Source organism: Paramormyrops kingsleyae, chromosome 4, assembly GCF_048594095.1.
Source record: "Paramormyrops kingsleyae isolate MSU_618 chromosome 4, PKINGS_0.4, whole genome shotgun sequence".
NCBI lineage: Eukaryota > Metazoa > Chordata > Actinopteri > Osteoglossiformes > Mormyridae > Paramormyrops > Paramormyrops kingsleyae.
In genome coordinates, this window is record NC_132800.1 from 44,736,167 (window position 1) to 44,756,846 (window position 20,680).

General features: G+C 42.2%; 2 protein-coding genes across 4 annotated transcripts; one reads left to right on the top strand and one right to left on the bottom strand.

The window, feature by feature from the left end:
- Positions 1-5,753: 5,753 nt before the first annotated feature.
- On the top strand, positions 5,754-14,412 carry LOC111839918 (uncharacterized). Of its 2 annotated transcripts, XM_072711688.1 has the most exons (6): positions 5,754-5,794; positions 7,136-7,180; positions 10,047-11,017; positions 11,462-11,629; positions 12,101-12,196; positions 13,368-14,412. In XM_072711688.1, exons 3-6 carry the CDS (start codon positions 10,508-10,510, stop codon positions 13,617-13,619), a joined length of 1,026 nt encoding a protein of 341 aa, XP_072567789.1. In that variant the 5' UTR covers positions 5,754-5,794; positions 7,136-7,180; positions 10,047-10,507; the 3' UTR covers positions 13,620-14,412. The 2 variants fall into 2 exon arrangements, with proteins under 2 accessions (XP_072567789.1, XP_023660019.2); XM_023804251.2 differs by lacking the exons at positions 5,754-5,794; positions 7,136-7,180 and having other exon boundaries at positions 9,926-11,017; positions 13,417-14,412.
- Positions 14,413-16,253: 1,841 nt separating this feature from the next.
- Positions 16,254-20,389, bottom strand: lrrc34 (leucine rich repeat containing 34). Of its 2 annotated transcripts, none has more exons than XM_072711466.1 (10): positions 20,256-20,389; positions 20,075-20,172; positions 19,124-19,188; positions 18,800-18,883; positions 18,580-18,663; positions 18,344-18,439; positions 18,102-18,256; positions 17,867-18,022; positions 17,057-17,183; positions 16,254-16,902 (listed from the first exon to the last, which is right to left on the bottom strand). In XM_072711466.1, the coding sequence occupies exons 1-10, from the start codon at positions 20,354-20,356 to the stop codon at positions 16,699-16,701; spliced, it is 1,170 nt and encodes a 389-aa protein (XP_072567567.1). In that variant the 5' UTR covers positions 20,357-20,389; the 3' UTR covers positions 16,254-16,698. The 2 variants fall into 2 exon arrangements, with proteins under 2 accessions (XP_072567567.1, XP_072567566.1); XM_072711465.1 differs by having other exon boundaries at positions 18,535-18,663.
- Between the last annotated feature and the right edge of the window lie 291 nt (positions 20,390-20,680).

Below are 20,680 nucleotides of genomic sequence, written 5' to 3' on the forward strand. Positions count from 1 at the left end.
AGACATTATTTTAAAGTGAGTCAATATGAAAATGTTGGAGCAAAAATTACTGCATTTAAAAAAATTTACATGTTAAAATGATGGCAGCATATTGTGCCTCTGACTACCCTTTCAGGCATCAGTGAAAATGGCTGACTGTGCAGAAAAACTGCAACGCAAAAATACATCATCCATGCAATGTCTGATCAGCTCCCCTGATGAAGAAATCTGTCACATTAGTGCTTCATTCATCAAAATCGTTATCGTTGCGTTATTCTAGGCTCGTTTTCACTTGGCTTAGATTTGAAGATGTAAAACCAACATAATAAACACAGAACCACCTTGTGCTCTAATTTGAATAATCGAAAAGAGGAAATACGACAACAATAGTTAACGTACATCACTGTCAAGTGATTTGCAATCACACCTGAATGATCCACGCGTGTACTTACGTAATAGAAAAAATGAACATAATATAAATATTTATTATTACAAAAGTAGCTGAATAAATATGTTGAATGTAGTCACTGCATGGAAGTTACAAGTATGTGCAATTGTTTGTCTAATGGACAAAAGTACTTGAGGCAGGTGTGTGACAGCAGATAGCTTGTATGCAAAAAAGTCAGTAAATCCATGTTTTTAATGTTCAGTGTGCATGTATGAATGGATAATTAAAAAAGAGGGAAATACTCCACTAAGGGACGTTTGTGGACAGGAGTTGGTGGTGCTTTTATTTTGAAAGGGTCGCTTTGTCGACGTCAGTACACGTTGCAAAATGCCGTCTGTTTTTGATGCCTGAAGGTGTGAAAAATTGACATGTTGATTTTTTGCATCTAAAGGCTTGCAAATTTGACGTCTCTGGCCGTTAATATTTGACGTCTTTAGGCATAAAGTTTTAAGACGTTTTGGCCCCGTTGGCCTTCCATAAAAAATGAACGCACCAACTTTCTTGCAGGTACGCGCGCAGAGCAGCTGACCAACAATAATAGAAATCGCAAGGTTTCATACTATAAATCTACACATTTCACAGTGTAAAAGGACAAGCCACTAGTGGCCAGTGCACACACGCACACCAACAACCGTGTCTCATAGCAACGTTTGCATGAGTTTGCAGTAGTCTATTATTGGCCGACGAGGCTGTGATTGGAATACGGGACTGGAGCTGCCCCTGACGGGACAAATCAAAATCACCCATAATTCGGGATGTCCCGGACAATTCGGGACGGTTGGCAACCCTACCCATCTATCACCCTGCACACTCTTGGGAAGCTGGCTACATTAAAGAAGTGTGTCGCTATTTCATCCTCATCTTGTTTAGAGGGGAATTTCACCACGGTGTTCAACAGACGGGTAATGGTGTTTGAAATTTGGTGAATGACGCAGCACACCGTTTACTTGTGGACATGAGATACATCGCCTATTACAGCCCGGAACGATTGAGCCCGTAGCATAAAACTGCAGAGCAACACAGCTAGGAGAGCACAGCTCTACAGTTGGACTGATCCAACTGTAGACAGTCAGACAAATCATAAATTGACTGCCGGTCAAATTTATAAAGCAAAATCAATTGTTCGTCATTAAGCGTATCTAAGGGGTTCTCCCGGTTGCGGAACAATCTTTTTGGGATTCGTTCATTTTCGCTATTTACTATGATGAACTCGGCCATGTTGCAGTTATGGTACGGTTAGAGGTACCTTAATTTTTTTTCCCTTAGTTTGATTGCTAAGGTCTTTTGTGCAACCGTTAAGGGATTCCTTAAGTATAAGACCAAGATAAGGAGAAAAACTTAAATGCTTAAGAGAAAATGTTAAGGAAACCTTAAGGAGGAGACTTAAGGGTGTTTTGTGCAACCGACTTTATTTTAAGGAGACCTTAACTCTGACTTTAAGGAAAATCTTAACTTAAGGTGTTTTGTGCAACCGGCACTGTGCTCCTCCACGTCCACCTCATTGGTGTCCTTGTCCACTCCCTCGCTTCCTGACACAGGACAAAAATGCATCTGCAGCTCCCTACTGAGTAGGGGTAGAGCCCAGAATTAGGGGTCCGAGGGCATTCTACCCTAGGGAGAATTTTTTCTCCATTTAAGGCAGCTATATCCACTATATGCAAAAGAAATTTGAGATAATAAAAGGCCTACAAATATCTAATTTGGGAAAACATGAAGAAAAAATCCTCTAGAGGTATAATTTGTATATAATTGTTCTACAACTGTCTTCATCATTCTGAAATCCAAACACAACAAATGTTGAGGATGACTGATTTTCAGTCCTGTCACCTAAAAAGAGGCAAAAATTGTGTGATGTTCCACTTTCAAGGCTACATATAGACAGTAGTGTTGTAGTCAAGACCGCCTAAACCGAGACCAAGACAATGCCGAGACTGGAGGATATCAAGACCAAGACACTGCCGAGACTTGAGGGTACCAAGACCAAGTCCAAGACCAAGACACATTAAGGCAAGACCAAGACCAAGACTGGTCGAGACCAAGACCAAGACCAAAAACAGACTAGCGCTAGAATCGACATCACATTACTCAGATCAACTGTAGAGAAAAAAGGCATTGCCGTAAAGTGTCATTTCTCGTTAATCAAATTCATGTTATCTTTTCAATTATATTGTCCATATGTCCATATGGCTCTCATTTAAAATCTCCCAGATTTTTCATAGTTACGAGGCCTGATTGAAAATAATATTCTCAGCAATCCTCTCCTATAACCATTTTATCAGACGTCGTCAAGGGAAAGAGATGGGATGTACCAGAAAGATGTTCATATTAAGTCTCTTATACCAGGGACAGAGGCCTCAGGTAAGCTATGAATACGGCTATGTAATGATCCTTTGCTTTGAATTGAAGAGAATGAGCCTCCAGATTGACTTGCACCTCCATGACCGTGCTTTCTAATCAATGTAAAATACCTAATTTATTTGAATTATAACTCTGCTATAGACTTCGCGGACATTTTCGGACATTTCTTTGCCGACTTCGCTATGATGTGATGTGTATGATTTGTGTGGACTGTGAAGCACTGGCAGTGTCCGTTGAGAAAATGTATAAAATGTAACGTTTTTAAAATAGATGCATCTGACTGGTTGCATTTGAATTGAGGTGCGTAATAATGATACTGTTCTGTGAGGATGTGCTGTTTACTCTTTTTTTCCCCATCCCATCGAGACCGCTATGTCCGAGACCAAGACAAGACCGAGACCAAATGGAGTCGAGACCAAGCCAAGACCAAGACCAAGACCACAAAAAATTGGTCTCGAGACCAAGACCAGTCTCGAGAACTACAGCACTAATAGACAGGGCAGGAATTCAGGGTAAAACGTATTACTCATCTTAAAATCAATTTTGTTATGCTGTACTGTACAGAATAAATGTTTAACTGACACATCTGCTGCATGTTTAGTATCTAAGGATATATTTTTCTTCATTATAATTTTGGAAATAAAAGAAGATTAACAAAAAAAGAGAATTACTCCAGGCCTACAACAAACACTAAAGTTAAACAAATTTATTGGGATATTAAGACTTGAACTGTGACATCATTTATCAAAATTCCCCCAGAATGAAGACAAAATGGGCCGGTCTCGGGCTTAAATCGCTGAAAATGTGTCCCACTCTGCACCTGAGCACATTGATCCCTATTATACAAGAGAGATGAACAATACAAATTTAGCTCTGATCTCGTATAAATATACATAAAGACTGATGATTGATAAATATAAATTACTAATACTAATCTTACTAATAAGTTCCGTAGCTCATCACATCCATAGCAGTAAAATATTCTGAAAAAGCTTCCCACCTGTGAAATGTTTTTCACTGTTGCACAAAAGTCTGGCATTTTCTGCTGCTTGAACAGGTCAGAACACCTCAACATGATGGCAGCGGCAAACGCATCTCTCTAGTAATTGTAATTCCATCTATTGTCTGTAACCGCTTGTCCTTTTCAGGGTCACATGGGGTCTGGAACCTATCCTGGAGGCTACGGGCACAAGGCAGGGAACAACCCAGGATAGAAGGGGGGGGGTGGGCAACACATCACAGGGCACACTCACACACTGTTCACACCTATGGGCAATCTGGTAACTCCAATTCACCTTGATCAGATAGTATTGGGGACTGGGTACGGCTTGTTTGTTGAGAACTTTTATATCAGTCCAATACTGTTCAGGGACCTCCTCCTTATGAAGATCCAGCCAAAGAGGACTGTCTTTCCACAGACAGTTGGGAATAGTTTACCTCAGAATGATGCTAGGAGCAGAGTGCGGTGGATCAGGAGTGATGACCTGCTGGTAGTGAAGTGGAAAGACACACAAGAGGTTGTGATATGCTTCACTACTGACCAGGTGCATGGAGGAGACACTGTCCAGCAGAGGGTGAGATACAATTATTATTCTTATAGAATATATAACGGGTTAAAAAAATAAAAGTTGCTGTGGCCAGTGTGTTTAAGGTAGTATTACAATTTGCACCTGGTTTGGGGTCACTGGTTCCCATGGTTTGGAAGTTATTGAAAAAAATTCAGTATTTTATAGGTGAGAGCTAGCTGGTTGTGAGGGGCAGCCACCTGTTGCAGCACCCAAGGAGCTGGGGGTTAAGGGCCTTGCTCAAGGACCCTCAGATATACTAATGCTGGACTTAACCCAGTGCCATTCTGATCACAGGCACAGAGGTTTAGCCCACAGCGCCACGCACTGCCCCCCTAAGCAAGTATATATATTATTGGCACCACTTGTAAAGATTTCTAAAATCAGGCCAGAAAAAATCCATTATTTCACTGAAATAAATTTATTCAAAGAAAAACAAATCATTCATCAAGAAATAATTATTTAACAAAAACACATGTGCCAGAATTGTTGGCACCCAAGCATTTAACACTTTGTATAGCCTCCCTTTGCCAGTATAAGAGCACTGCGTCTTCTCCTATGACATTTTATAGGATTGGAGACACAGAGCAAGGCATCTGAGTCCATCCTCTTTACAGAATCTTTTAGATCATCCAGGGTCCGAAGCCCTCTCTTGCACAATCTCCTCTTCAGCTCAGTCCACAGGTTTTCAATGGGGTTCAGGTCAGGGGACTGAGATGACCATGTCAGAAGCTTGATTCTGCGGTCAGGTAACCATTTTTGTGTTGATTTGGACATATGCTTAGGATCACTGTCCGGCTGGAAGATCCAATGACAGCCCAGTTTAAGTTTTCTGGCAGGTAGCAAAATTTTTATTTAAAATGACCTGATATTTCATGGAGTCCATAATGCCATGTCCCCTAACGAGGTTTCCAGCCCTACAACATCACAGAACCTCCACCATATTTTACAGATGGGATAAGGTTCTCTTCATTATATCACTGTAATCCCAAACAGTCATACTAGCTCATAACTAATAGGGTCATAACAGTTAAATGTCATTATGCAGTTGACCAAACTATAAAGTTTTGAGCTCTGTTGAGATTTGAGCCACTTTAATTGAATAGGGCTCCATATTTTATAGCTAATTTGTGTGGAACACTCAAAAAGTTTAGAAACCACACAGTAGTGTCATAACGTTATCGACGTCATGACGTTCTGGTGGGTGGGTCTTATCTCTCCTTCAGGAAAGCTGAGTCAGCCATCTTGATTTTACCTTGATGCGGAGAAGTCTTGGCCAGCCCGTGTGGATGTGGAACACAGTTAAATTTGTTTTTGTTTGTTTGCAGTGCGCACTTTTATCCCCCCACTTCAAACCACCACCACCACCACCTCAGTTTTTTTTTTCCATTAGTGTTATTGCCCTCGTTTTCTTAAGCGCCGTCTTAGCATCAGCCCTGATTTGGTAAGTAACGCTAAGGTTTTTATTTTATTATTGAATTTCGATAAATAGTCTTAAATTTGGAACTGGGAATACATTTGTCCAATGTGCACAGTGAATTTTTTTGTAAGTAGTTTACAAATCCAAGTAATTGTAACTTTAGAAGTTGTTGAATGTGACAAGGGGCGGCATGGTGGTGCAGTGGTTAGCGCTGTTGCCTCTGGGACCTGGGTTCGAGTCTCCGCCTGGGTCACATGTGCATGGAGTTTGCATGTTGTCGTCGTGGGGTTTCCTCCGGGTACTCCGGTTTCCCCCCACAGTCCAAAGACATGCTGAGGCTGATTGGCGTTGCTAAATTGCCCTTAGGTGTGCATGTGTGGGTGGCTGGTGTGTGAGTGTGCCCTGCGATGGGCTGGCCCCCCATGGGCTGGCCCCCCATGGGCTGGCCTCGTGCCCGTTGCTTCCGGGATAGGCTCCAGACCCCCCGCAACCCAGTAGGATAAGCGGGTTGGACAATGGATGGATGGATGAATGTGACAAACAGTGTTGGGGGTAACGCGTAAAAGTAACGTGCGTTACGTAATAATATTACTTTTCTTAAGTAACGAGTAATATAACGTATTACTTTAGAAATTTACACATTAATATTTGAGTTACTTTTTTTTAAAAAGTAGCGCGAGTTACTTTTTTATTTTAATTAATTTGCTTAAAAAAATATTTAATTACCGTATGTGTTTTTAAAAGAAAATTAAGGTGAGGGTTATAAAGGCTGTTGTTGAATGCTGAATTTCTTAGTAAAAAAAACACGTCTAAGGCCTGAACAAGAAGCTCTAGCCAGGTAAGAAATAAGTAACGCAAAAGTAACTCAAAATTAATATAACGCATTACTGTCCATAAAAAGTAACTAAGTAATGCAATTAGTTACTTTTTGGGGGGAGTTACTCTATTGTAATATATTACATTTAAAATTAACTTTCCCCAACACTGGTGACAAATACGTCTTACAATCATACAACGGTGAAATGTTATCAGCGGGTTTCCTGTATGAACTACATTTCCCTTAATGCATGTTTGCCCGGGACACTGACGGTTAGGTCCACGAGTCTGAACTTTCTGGCGGGGACCAGAAGAATAACTTTCCTTGCTTCCCAGTTTCTGCTGGTTGTTGTTATCGCTTTTCGCCGGTAATGCATGTGAGTACTGTGAGTATACTTATTTCAATAAGTGTCCGCGTTACACAGTCTATATTTTACATTGTCGAGCTGTGTGTATGTGTGTGCTAGCATGAAACGAACAATGCTAAATAACATAATGTCAGTGTGCTATCATGATGCTAACCAGACCTGTGTTTGTATTTCTTCGTAGGCTCAAGTGTGTGGTTGTGAGATCATCTCGAAATAATTTTAACAGGTCAGGTAGGATGTATTATATGAAATAGTGTTATTAATACTATTAGCTGAAGTTGGCCCAATGGAGTGGAAGTGCAAGTTGTGTTCTGCAACATCAAATACCCGGGGACAATTATTTTGGCACTATACTGTACTGCATAGCCAATATTCAAGAGTGTCCCCCCTGCCATGTCTCTATGACAGTTGTATTTGTACTTTTCCATCATTTGAAGCAATGAAAGCTCATCTGTCAAGATCTCATAATGATACATGTAGAGTAGATCCAACTGAAAGAGCATGTGTTTTTTTTACATGTCCTTTGTGTAACTTGAAGCAGCCCTTTTCTGAGGAAATTCTATTTGGTCATTTGAGAAGTCATTTACGAAGTCATGAGATGGTAGCATGCCCATTCAAGAACTGTAATTACAGAACAAATAGCTACTCAGCGTTTAATGCACACAAAAGTAGAAAACATAGTGGTGATTCAGACTTTGGTGAAAGTGTTGTATTGGCAGACAATGATAGTGCCCCAGTTGTAGTTGCAGCAGAAAGTCTTGGGGAACCTGCTGAAAGTCACAGTGCAGGGTCTGCGGACACATTTGATCTTAATGAGGTAAACAGTCAGTGTGACACAGACACTTTAAGAGCCCAGTTGAACCATAACTTGGCATCATTATTCCTAAAGATGCAATCTATTCGTCATGTATCTGACATGGCATCTCAGGAAATAGTGGAACATTTGACTCAGATATTTTCCTTGTCACAACCGATACTCAAACATGACATTAGAGAGGTCTTACAGAGTCATGACATCACTGTCAGTGAAACACTTCTAAATGAGGTTGTCAGTACTGTTATGGACAGTAATGTTATAGTCAGTGCCACAGCTAAGGGGAAGCAGTTATCTTCAACCAAGAAAAGGAAAACCTTCATCGAAAATAATTACCCTGTGGTAAAGCCTGTACAGTATCTGCTACAGCCAGGACACACAGCAGTGCATGTTCCCATTCTTGAGATGATACAAAAAATCTTCAATCATACAGATATTTTGGACAAAATTAAAGAAACAAAAGTGGCACAAAACGGTCATTATGTAAGCCACCAAGATGGTTTGTACTTCAAAGAGAACACATTCTTGTCTTCAGATGAGTTAAAAATAACACTAATTTTGTACATTGATGATTTGGAAATAGCCAATCCACTTGGCACATCACGCAAAATACACAAAATATGTTCAGTATATTGGACGCTTGCTGATCTTCCCAGTAAATACCGATCAGCCCTTCATGTGATTCAGCTTGCAGCTTTATGTAAAGTGGCTGATATGCAGACATTTGGCTATGAAAAAGCACTTGGTCCTTTGTTGAGAGACCTCCGTACCCTTGAACAAGATGGGGTCTTCATAGAGTCTATTGGTAAGGTAGTTCAAGGAACAGTCATGTGTGTGGTGTCTGACAATCTTGCAGCCCATGATTTGGCAGGTTTTTCAAAGTCTTTTAGAGCAGAATATTTTTGCAGATTCTGCATGGCAACACAAGCTCAACTTCAGACTCATGACATTGCAAGTGGCGAGTTCAGTTTTAGGACAAAAGACAGCCATAATAGTGATGTGCATGCTGTAATGCATGGGGAAAGTCAGAGTCAGAATGGTGTTCAGGCAGATTGTGTCCTGAGCCAGCATCTAGAGCATTTTCATACTGTCACTGGCTTTCCACCTGATGCCCTCCACGATCTTTTTGAGGGCATTGTGCCTGTAGAGCTCGCCCTGTGTATCGGAGAGATGATCCGTCGCAAATACTTCACCCTTGAATATTTGAACGAGAGAATTCTATCGTTTCCATACCAGCACACAGACAAGCTTGAAAAACCTCATAAAATACCACAGACTTTCGCTGTAAAGAAAAGCATTGGTGGTAATGGCCATGAAAATGCCACATTGCTTAGACTGCTCCCTTTAATTATTGGGAATGCAGTTCCTGAAGAGGATGAAGCATGGACTGTGCTAATGGACTTAAAAGAGGTAGTAGAGTTATCGCTGTGCTCAGAATTCACAGAGGAGTCCATCCAGTATTTACAGTCCACGATACAGGATCATAAAGAGATGCTGAAAGAAGCCTTTCCAGATTTCAAACTCCGTCCTAAGCATCACTACGTTGAACACTATCCTGATCTTGTACGCCGTTTTGGGCCCCTTGTGCACTTGTGGACAATGAGGTTTGAGGGTAAACATAGTTTTTTCAAGAGAGTTGTGCACGACACACAAAACTTTAAAAATGTGTTAAAAACACTTGCAGACAGGCATCAATACATGGTAGCATACCATCTCAGTGCCTCAGGATTCTTCAAACCTCACCAGCAGACATCAAATGTCTCTTCTGTACTGGTATCAATGCTTCCAAATGTCGCCAAGACATACATTGAACAAATAACAGCAAGCAATGTTATTTACAGCACATCAAAGGTCTGCATTGATGGAACTGATTATGATGTAGGAATGTTTTTGTCTGTGGGACAAGAGGGAGGACTGCCTAATTACTGTAGAATTCAACAGGTTCTCCTGGTTAACAGTACAGTTGTCTTTCTTTGCCAAGAGCACACATCACACTACATTGAACACCTGAGATCTTACGAACTTTTCCCAAACAATCTGACTGTTCACACCCTATCAGAGCTAAATGACAAAACACCTCTCTGTGCTTACAACATAGATGGAAGATTGCTCTTGACACCCAAACGTTTCACATTATTAAAATGAAGATTTGTTGAAGGAGGTAAACAGATGACTAACATTCTCTTGGAGCTGTGTGGACCAGTTGGTATGTGGTCATGTAAATGTTGTGTGTGTCACCTTTACTCTCCATGAAAATTAATGTGTTTCTGTCTTTTAGGAACCAAAAGATGGCTGCTGCCCAGAAACATGTGCTGCGTGTGTATGTTGCACGAGACACCGCCCTGAAACTTACTCTACTTGAGCGACCAAAGTCAGTGAAGGAGCTGAAAGAAATAATGCAAGAGAGGTTCAAGCCGAGATTGGATGAGGACTTCAGCCTGCACTATGAGGATCCGGACTTTGATGGTGATCTTTGTCTTCTTGTGGACATTAAGGAGTTACCAGAGAAGGGCACATTGAGAGTCATCAGACCTGAAGGTGACACCTCATCTACCGCATCTTCTGACACAGACATACTCCCTAATGCGTTACAGCGGCAGAAGAGTTGGCCTGATCACTTTGTTGTTCCTGGTTTTGGTTATGAAATGGAGCATATTCTAGAAGAAGGAAATCGTGTTTATGAAGAATCAGGAAAATTGCTGAAGTTAGAGGTCACATAAGAGTGAAATCCTTAAAAAAATGGCAGAAACGATCTACAATTTTAAACCATACCCACATGAAAAGGAATTGGCAATGGCTGCTAAAGCTTTGATTACAGCTCATCCATGTCTCAGAATGACAGCTGGTGAAGACGGGGAGTTGGGATGGAAACGTCACATAGGGTACAAGTTTGCGTCTTACCGTAACAATCTGGCCAAAGCTGGGGTTGCAGAAGTAGCCATCAACACAGGGAGGCGGAGCCGAAACAACCCCGACAATGATCACCCCCATGAAAATATAAAGAAAGCTCGAAAAGCTGAGATCAACTACATCATCAACCTACCGAAGGATCAAACCCCAGCCACTCTGGAAACAATGAGAGAAGAAATCATACATGAAGTCGAAAAGACTGAGAGAAACCAATTAGTCATAGGCAAGCTCATGAACATATCCTATGCTCTTCGTCGCCAAGAAATTGTTGGAGCTGTTGTAGCTCCACAGGTGAAAGATGTCATGGTCAGATGGCCAGCCCTACTTATGGAGTCACAGGTAAAAAAATAAAAAATATTTTATTATTTTACTGTTCTCCCTGTTGAGAGCAATTAATCAACATGACTCTTAAGCATGCCCACTTTGAACATGATTGATTTTTCCAATATTTAAATGACTGTTTAAAAATCTAAATTTTCAAAAAATTCACCAAAAAGCAAATGGCAAATGTAAAAGTTGACAACACATCACGCTGTGACATTTTTGCCATTCACCCTAAACAAAATATACAGTTTTATTAGATTTCCTTTAGATAACATTATACAGCCTGTTTTAAATTAAAGAATGACAATTAACTTTCTATTTTGACCTTGGTTCTGATTCATCCGTAATAGAATTGCCTTTGGTTTTGCTACCTGCCAACTGAAAACCTCTCAAAATACATTCACATTTCTGTTCCTAATTCATCTTTGTACATTTCTGTGTAATTCTGTCTATGTACAGGTGTTCGCAGAGTTCCACCGAATCAACAACGTTAACCTGCGCAGTCAATTCTACAAGGAGCTGGACAGACACATGCCTAAACTCATCACCTTGTTCAGAGACAAGGCCACCAAGACTGGCAAGATAGCGGAGGAGCTAGCCAAGCTCATGAGGATTTATGACCCTCAGGTGAATTTTTAACTTTGCATTATTCAGAAACAGATTATTAATAGATTGTTTGCAGACAACTGTAAGAAGCCATAGCGTGAATTACCTCGACTGTGCCCCGAGGTTGTCAAGGAACATTGTCTCTCATCAGAGATAAACGTCTTGACAAGATGTATTCTATCAGAAAGAGGTACCTTAAAAAGATACTTGAACAGCTTCAATTTGAAGAAGTCCAAATAACTACTGTTTTCGTAAAAATTGGATTTACAATTTTGAGTTTTTTCCTTTGTGAGTTATTTAAGTATTTACAATAGAAACTGATTCATTTGAAAAATGTTTTACTGAAGAAATGGTGACCCAGAATACTGTATCTACCATCTGTAGCAATGACCACCATCAGAATATGGAGCTATTTAACACTTAGATTTTTTTAAAGTGTTTGCTCTGCATTTGTGTAATTACTATTGTAATGGATATATTTTGTCCATCTAGGAACAACGTGATGTAAATATGAGACGGGCCCTCGTCCTTCGTGCACTTCCTGTGTACCTGCGTGAAGATGCCTCCAAGTTCTTCAGGACCTGTAACGTAAGTGTACTGGCCTCACTATCGATCCCTTTGCCTAGCTATCCAGTCAACTTAAACATATGACATCACTCAAAGAACTCTAGGAGAACAAGTGGGGTATTCCAGAAAGCAGGTTAGGTGAAAACTCAGAGTGAATCCTGAGATAAGGGAAACTCTGAGTTAACCATTCTAGAGGGCTATTCCAGAAAGTAGGTTCAACAAACTCTGAGCCTAACCCTGTACTCTGAGTTGACTTACCCTGTGAAGTGAAACTCTTGAGTTTTCAGTTCAGAGCCCTCTGTCGGACGTGGTGGAGGTGAGCAGCACTTTATGTTCATCTACTCAGCAGGATGTTAGGACACAGATGTGTGTTACACAGCATGTGTTGGTGGTAAAAGCTACTACAAGTTAAAATATCTACTGAATAAACATTTACTTTGTTTAATATGTAAAATAAAAACCAAAGTGAGGAGCCAATGTGAGAATGTTTTTATTTCATTTTCAGCCAATTTAAATTAAATAAAATAGCCTACATTTAAATGAAATAAAACACTAAACAACATTCAACCACCTCCTCAAAGGCTAATATAAAAGAAAATGATGTTTCATTCAAACTGAAAAGACGGCGGCATCTAAAACTCTGTCAGCGATTTTTATTATGGCCGCAGCCAGAAAATGTCTGCTTCCTGTTTTCTCCCCTGTTGCCACGGTGAATCACAGTATTGGAGCTCCATTTATGATGGCTTTTTACTAGTCGTCAGGCACAGGCTCAACTCAGGGTTAACATACTCCGAGTCGACTTACCTAACTCAGATCAGCTGTTCTGGAACTGAAAACTCAGTTTCACTTCACAGGGTAAGTCAACTCAAAGTTCAGGGTTAGGCTCAGAGTTTGTTGAACCTCCTTTTGGAATACCCCCCAGGACCTGTTTATGAAGTTCACTTGAGTTGTTATTCTACAAACTGACATGTAGAAATTATGAAAAGGTAAGTATAAAGCATTCCACTACTCAAAAAGTGCTAACCGATGGGTGTGAAACTAACATAAGATATAAGCATATGTACAGAAAATAGTTAAAACATGTAGCTTAGTTGCAGTCTAAGTGCTAAGTGACAGTAATGTCTAGATATCATTAGCATGATTTGTATCCTTGAGGGGCTGAATTCATTATTGTATCATTTGTGTTTTATAGTCAGCAGATGGTCCAGACCTCACTGACACTCCGTTGGCTCTCCTGACAGTCATCACGGGTGACACTACTGATGCATCCCTCTTCAGCCCTGAGAGCATCTGTATTGTCGTGGAGGATGAAGTGCTTGTGAGTGGTCCCACAAATCTGGCTGACTCATTTCTCCTGCTCTTTGGGTACATCTATGCACTAGACCTACAGTACCCAAAGAATCTTGAACTTCACATTTATCCAAAAAGTTGTGGTGTGTCTTGAGGACAACAAACCACTGAAAGGGCGTCTACTGACGCTGAAGAATTATTTGTTCAGTGAGTGAATCATTCAGAATGGATTATTTGTTGAACTGAGTATTGAGGAAGTTTTTTTTTGTTTACAAATGTAATTATTTGCCTCTTCTACCTCAGATTTAAGATGTGACAATGTTTGCCTGTTCTACCTCAGATTTAATACATTAATAGATACATTTCACAACATTGAAAAAGTTTTTTGTACTGAATAACGCTAAAGTTTTTTGTACTGAATAACGTGGGAAACGACTGTTCAATTCATGCACTATACATGTTTAATGTTCTGTTGCCTAATGCCCTGCCTTGCACTCTGATGCACTGCCTTGATGTTGCCAGTTGAAGTACAGCACAGTAGAAACCAGTACTTTATTTGAATGTTATTTGTGTTTTTCAAGGAAGAGTGAGTGCTAAAACGTTTTTAAACAGTGTTTAAATGGCTCCACATTCTAATAGTTGTCATTGCTGTTGAGGATGGATTATACTTAGAATCTTATTGAATTTTATCATGAATCCTTTGTGAGTTTTTATCATAATGTGAGATGGAGACCCAAAATACTGAATCTACTGTACACTCTCTAGCAATGAACATTACCAGAATATGGAACTATTAACACAATGTACTTTAAAACAGATTTAGTTTTTATGGAGTCATTTCCTTTTCCTTTTGATTTACTTTGACAAGCACTTTGTTTTGACTGAGCTTCTTTAATTTGTGCCTTTTAAAAAGCACATTGTGTTGAATAAAAAAAGTTAAATTGTCACTGTGGTGTCACTTTCATGTTTTCTAACATTATTAGCTGATTATAATTGTGTAGTGGGCCAACATCAGTATTTCACTTTAGAAATTATTTTTAGTGCATTTCCCACATTTTGAGTTGAAAAATATTGAAACTTTTAAGTGTATTTTCCACATTATATGAGTTGAAAAATATTGAAAATTTTTAGTGAATTACTCCCCAATTATAAGTTGAGGAATATCAATATAAGATAACATTGAGATAATTTAAGGCAACTCTAAGTATAAGTTATTTTACGTAAACTTAAAACATTTAAAAACATCACTAAAATATTTTTGTGTAATCTGTTACAAAATAATTTGAGTTCTGTGAACTTATTAGGGTTTACAGTGTAGCCATCCTTCTTTTTACACCAAACCTTGAAAGTTTATTGCCAATAAGCTCCATTTCTATTTCATCAGACCATAGAATATGATTCAAGTTGTAGTCGCGTTTCAAATTCCAGGCGCTTATGTTTGTGGTTACCTGACAGAAAAAGCATCTTTCTGGCATACCTTCCAAATAATCTGTTAGCATGAAGGGGGCATTGGATAGTGATTTTGGAGACATGGTAACCCCAAGATTGTCCTTGGTCTTGTAATTCAGCAACAGTCATCCTTGGGGATTTCTTTTTGCCTCTGTTATGATCCTCCTTCACCGTATGTGGGGGAAAAATAAACTTGTGTCCTCTTCCAGGCAGGTTTGTAACAGTTCCAGTTGTTGTCCACTTTTTATTATTGCCCTAACAGTAGAAATGGGCATTTTAAGGCGAGTAGCTATTTTAATACCCATTCCCTCACTTATGAAGGTCAACACACTTCTCCCTCATTTGGTCTGTGTGTTCTCTTATCTTTCCCATGTTGATGAATGACTAAGGGAATTTGGGCTCTGTGTCACCTCATGTTTGTATCCCTGTTAACCAGGAAGTCATGGATTACAGCTTGAAGGTTCCTATTCACTCCACTCAACTCAAAGATGTACAATTTACAGGGGAAACATGCTTCAGTTACATTGTGTTGTGTTCACTGTAATTTTAAGGGGTGCCAATAACTGTGGCACAAGTGTTTTTGTTAAAGATAATTATTTTTTCATGACAGATTTATTTTTCTTTAATTAAATTTATTTCAATGAAGGGTTGGGTTTTTCCTATTTTTTTCAGTATGAGGTGAAGGTACTTCACCAAAAGGTGGATTTTTTTCTAACCCTTATTACAAATCTTTACAAGTGGTGCCAATAATTGTGGAGGGCACTGTATATATACATAAAATAGATTAGAGTCATTTCCCTATGTTTTTTTTTTTTTTTACTTAAATATATACTTGAATATATTCAATTCCTGAAGTTGGCATAAAGTCATGTCTGGGGACAGGTGTGGAGGTCATGTGATTTCAGGCTCCACAACGGAGGAACTATCTGTCTCCGGTCATACCAGACGGATCAGGCAGCTTCCTGTCACCAGGCAAGAGCAGGTCTCCACAAGAGAAGACTCCAAGGATTATTACCAGTACAAGGAAGTCACTCTTGATGATGACTGCAGCCTCACAGAGGATGATGAGGGTTTGGAGGCCACTGTGAAGGTGACCTGGGAACACGCTGAAGGCACAGGGTCAGTGGACCACAGCATTTTTAAGGACGCTCATAAGTTGTCCCAAATCCCGGAAACGGTTGATGACTTCCTACAAAATTTCTTCATCAAGACGCGGATGCACGGAATGCTGCAGAGCTCTCAGACAGAGTGGCATGATACGGCACAGAAGGGTGAGCTCAGAGCAGAGCTGGTGGAAATCTACCAAAGGCTGCCTTCAAGTAGAGTCACACGCATTGCATTGAATGCAAAACACAATTTAATTGTTCTTTTCCCAAGACAAATCAAGGAAAAATGTCATGGCAAGACACGGAAATAAGTAGACCCTCACCATGGGCAACTCCAGAGTGGAATAGAGCCCAGCCCCTCTCCAGGAGTTTGGTTCCAGAGCCCATGCTGTGCATTGAGGTGAGCCTCACTGTATCTAGTTAGTATCTCTCTACCTCCCGCACCAGCTCAGGCTCCTTTCCCACCAGAGAGGTCACGTTCCATGTTCCTAAAGCCAGATTTGGTAGCCAACGATCGGTCTGCCAAGGCCTCTGCCTTCGACTGGCACCCGATCTACATTGTACCCGACCCCCACGGCTCCCCTGCACCCATGTTACCCTTTCAGGCTATGCCCAGCAGGGCCCCCAGAAAGGACTCAGATAGTGTGCAGGTGGAGATGTCCTGAAGGTGTCAGAAAATCAAAACATCGAGTCCCGTCCCATCAGCACAAGGGCGGAGTTGACAACCGGGTCGCTATGTGCATCGAAGTTGGACGTCCAGTAATAATGTCTCCGAAGGCCGTGGAAAACCTCCGCCAGGCACCGTTGGCCGTCCACCTCATACGGGGACACGTCTGTGGCCTCCTGGAGCAAACGACCACTCTGGAGGAGGCTAGAGACAGCCTGGGGTGGAGTGGGGTGTTTGTGAGTGAGTGTTAGTACATTAGTAAAATGTAACAAGCTATCTTGAGTTGGCGATTTGTGCAGTGTCTTGCATTCAGCTATAGTTCCTCAAATCCTCCACCCAAACCACCTCGAGGAGCTGCTGCTCCCTTACCGCGCACACGGGCTCCTCCAGCTTGTTGCCCCAGATGTAGATGTGAGACAGGGAGGGGTTGAGCTGCATAGCCTCAGTGAGGAGCAGCAGGCCCCGGGAAGCAATGCTGTTGCTGGTGACTGACAATCTGTGGGTCGGTTGGGGGGGCAGACAGGAAATAGCAGCATTAGACCCAAATTCATTGTGTTACCTTTAGCCCCCCCCCCCCCCTCCCCATTCAGGTATGCTGAGCTAACTGCTGCTCCCTATAGGATTGAAATCTACATACTCAGTTGATCTGAACCCTGAACCTCCCATTTAAAGAGCCAGCACCATTCCCAATGCACCACTCTGCACCACGGGGCTTCAGTTTGACAACCTCTCTTATACACTTTTTCTAAATGAAATTAAATAAAATCAGTTTTTTGCCATTTGCACAAGTACAGGTATACTGAAACCCTTCTCTTCGCTCACTCCATCTAGCTCGCCATGGCGTCACAGCGCAGTGTCAGCCAGTGTGCAGTGCCCCTGGAGCTCAGGGGCCCATGGACATATGACTGTTCTGCCAACGCTCAAACCAGTGAGCTTCCGATCACAGGCCCAAAGACTTAACCCCCCCAAGGGACAGTGAGTGGCTCAGTGGGTTAACTGGCTGCTTAAAATGGCTGGCGCTAAACGTCTTTGTCTGTTGAACTGAATAGGTGTCTTTGGTTCTTGCTCTGTTTGAAAGATGTATGTATATTTCTGAATCCAATACTGTTTATCGCAGTGTTCTCAGAGGTCACCTGACAGTCTATCTGGTCCGCGCTGCGCCCACCAGCAGACACTCACGCTCGCAGGCTGCGGTTGTGCCGTGCGATGGCCTTGCTCAGGTGCCCTGCTCCGTCGTCCTCTATCCGGTTTGAGGACAAGTCAAGGATCTCCAATGTGCTGTTGTGCCTCAGAATCTCTGCCAGGAACTTTGCCCCATCACGTGTGATGCGGTTGCTATGGAAATATGGATGCAGAGCAACATATGACACTGAAAAGATTCGGCTGTGGCTGCGTGCTTGCTGAGCCTACCTACCAGCGGAGGTCCAGGTAACGGAGGACTGAATTGCCCCTCAGAGCTTCGCACAGCCTCTCCACGGCCGAGTCCGTCATGCCATGCTGGCCCAGGTGCAACTCCTGTAGGTGCTGGTTCACTTGGAGCATGCGTGCAAGGTGCACCATTATTTCCTCCTGGACACGGCAGGAAGACCATGTGCCATGACATATAACACCAGCAGGGGGTGCAGTGACTCGAGCGCCCTCGGTTTCCACACTCACCTGGTGGCTGAACAACAGCGGGCGGCTGAGGTCCACGGCCTGGATGCTCTTGTTGGTACTCAGGGCAATGGTGAAGCCGATAAGACTCTGTGTATCCTGAAAGACAGGCAGCAGCCATTCCATGATGCATTTTCTCAGATGCCTACAGTCCTGGATGACGCGTTCTTGCACGGGTGGCGGCTCCACGTCACCAGATCACAGTCTGACACGTCCAGCGCCTGCAGCGTTGAGTTGACCTGCAACATGGCAGCGAAACGCATCGATCCCCTGCTCGCTATCTTGTTCCCTGCCATCCTCAGCGACCGCAGAGTGCTGTTCCCCTTTCGCGATAAACATGAGAGGGGAAAGAGAAAAATGTAAAAATCGGTAACCAGGGGTTCCATTACCAGGAGTTACTAACAAGCGACTTGGTGGGAGCGAGGGAGTTACTAACTCCACAAAAACAACTCCACTTACATGCAGAGACTTTGCCAGCAGCTCTGCGCCTTCAGCCTCGATGTTGTTGCACATGAGGTTGAGATGCTCGATGGCTACGTTGTGCTGTAAAATACATATGTTCTTTGCATCCGGTTCTTGCTTCGTATTTTTAAAAATGCTCCTCTGCATCTGAGCGACACTTTAGGCAACACCTAAAACATTTAACTTCATAATTCATTTGCACCATGATCTCCAGGTAGGACAAACAGTCACGCCCCCCTGACACACCCCTTAACATCCCCATCCCTGACAGCCACACCCCCTGGAACGCTCATAACAGCCCATAACACATTCAGTGATTACCTGCAGGAGGTCTGCCAGGTGCTTGGCTCCTTCATCTGTGACTCTGTTGTACCGCAAGTCCAGGCCTAAGAAGAGCCAGACGAGGGGGTAAACCGTGAGTAAATGCAAGATGCAAACACTGTCCCAGGAATAAATTAGAAATTACTAGGAGCCTGTACCACAAAGCCAGATAACTTGTCGGATTTAACGTAGTCTGGGTAGATGTAAGTGAACTAAGATAAAGTAATTTAATGTAGGAAATCCTGCTGCAGGGTACAGGCCCCAAACAAGTCAGGAAAAATTAAGAGACCACAGCACATTTTTTGTCTCTCATTTCTCAATTTATGGGAGTCCGTCTGTGAATAATTATATATATATATATAAACTGCAGCCTCTGTTTCTCATTAATGAAGGGCTTCTTCGTTGCTTTATTGTACTTCAGTCCTGCTTCTAGGAGCCTGATACAAACTGTCCTAGCAGTGCACTTAACACCTGTACTTAATAATTCCCCATTCCTTTTGAAGGTCACTTGATGTCATCCTCCGATTCATGAGAAACTGTTGGATAAGTTAACGGTCATCTTTGACATTAGAAAGTCGCTTCCACCATTTACCTGGCTGGTTCCCACGGTCTCCTACTTCATCTTATTCTTGTTTATTGCGGTCTTAGAAATTGAGAACCTGGACGCAACCTGCTGCTCAGCGTTCTGTCAGCAGAGCCAGGATTTAACAATGCAGATCTTTTTTTTTATTCTATTAAGAGTGGCCTCAATTATTTTCAGAGCAGTAGCTTGCTAGACGAAACTGTGCGCTAACTTTAACTTCATTGATTCCAGGGACAACCGCCCAAAAAATTACTTGAAATTGTCGCGACATACAGTTTTAATTGCCGCGCATGTTTTGCACAATCCCGATAACCACACACTTTTCAAACACCGTTAAAGATCGGACAGCAGCACTTTGGCTCTCTCACCTGCCACAGTCACGTCTTGGCGCAGGGTGACGCTCAAAGCGAGCACGTCGCGGTCCGTGAGCCGCCCGCCGCCGCCCGGCAGCCGGATCCCGCTGCTCCTGTGCCCGGGCGACACGGAGGACATGAGGAACGGAAAAGTGACGGGGAGCAGCAGCAGAGAAGTGCGAAACGTCCCCCTTACCGTGCCCGTCCTCTCTCATGCAGAACCCGCAGCACGTCCGGGCTGGTGGGCAGCTGGAGATCAGCGCAGACGGCGGAGTAACGCTGCGGAAGGCTCACCATCGTCCCGGAGCCGCTCAGGCGCCCAAAAATCAGTGCGGCTTATTTCAGAGTGTTTAAAACTTACTTTAAGCGGAATAATTTCTGTACATGACTGTTCGTGAGATACAGCCGCATTCTTTGCAAACGACAGGCTTTCTGTTATATGGTTATTCCAATCAGAAATGAGGCTAATCACCGTGGACAGTGCGTCTGAGTTTCTGTGGTAACAGCGCATGCGCACTGGATAGACGCACAAAGCAATTACGGGTATGTTGGATTAAAATGTTCAAGCTCGTTACAGACCATTTAAAAACGTCCACAACTCTAACATAGAAAAGTAGAATT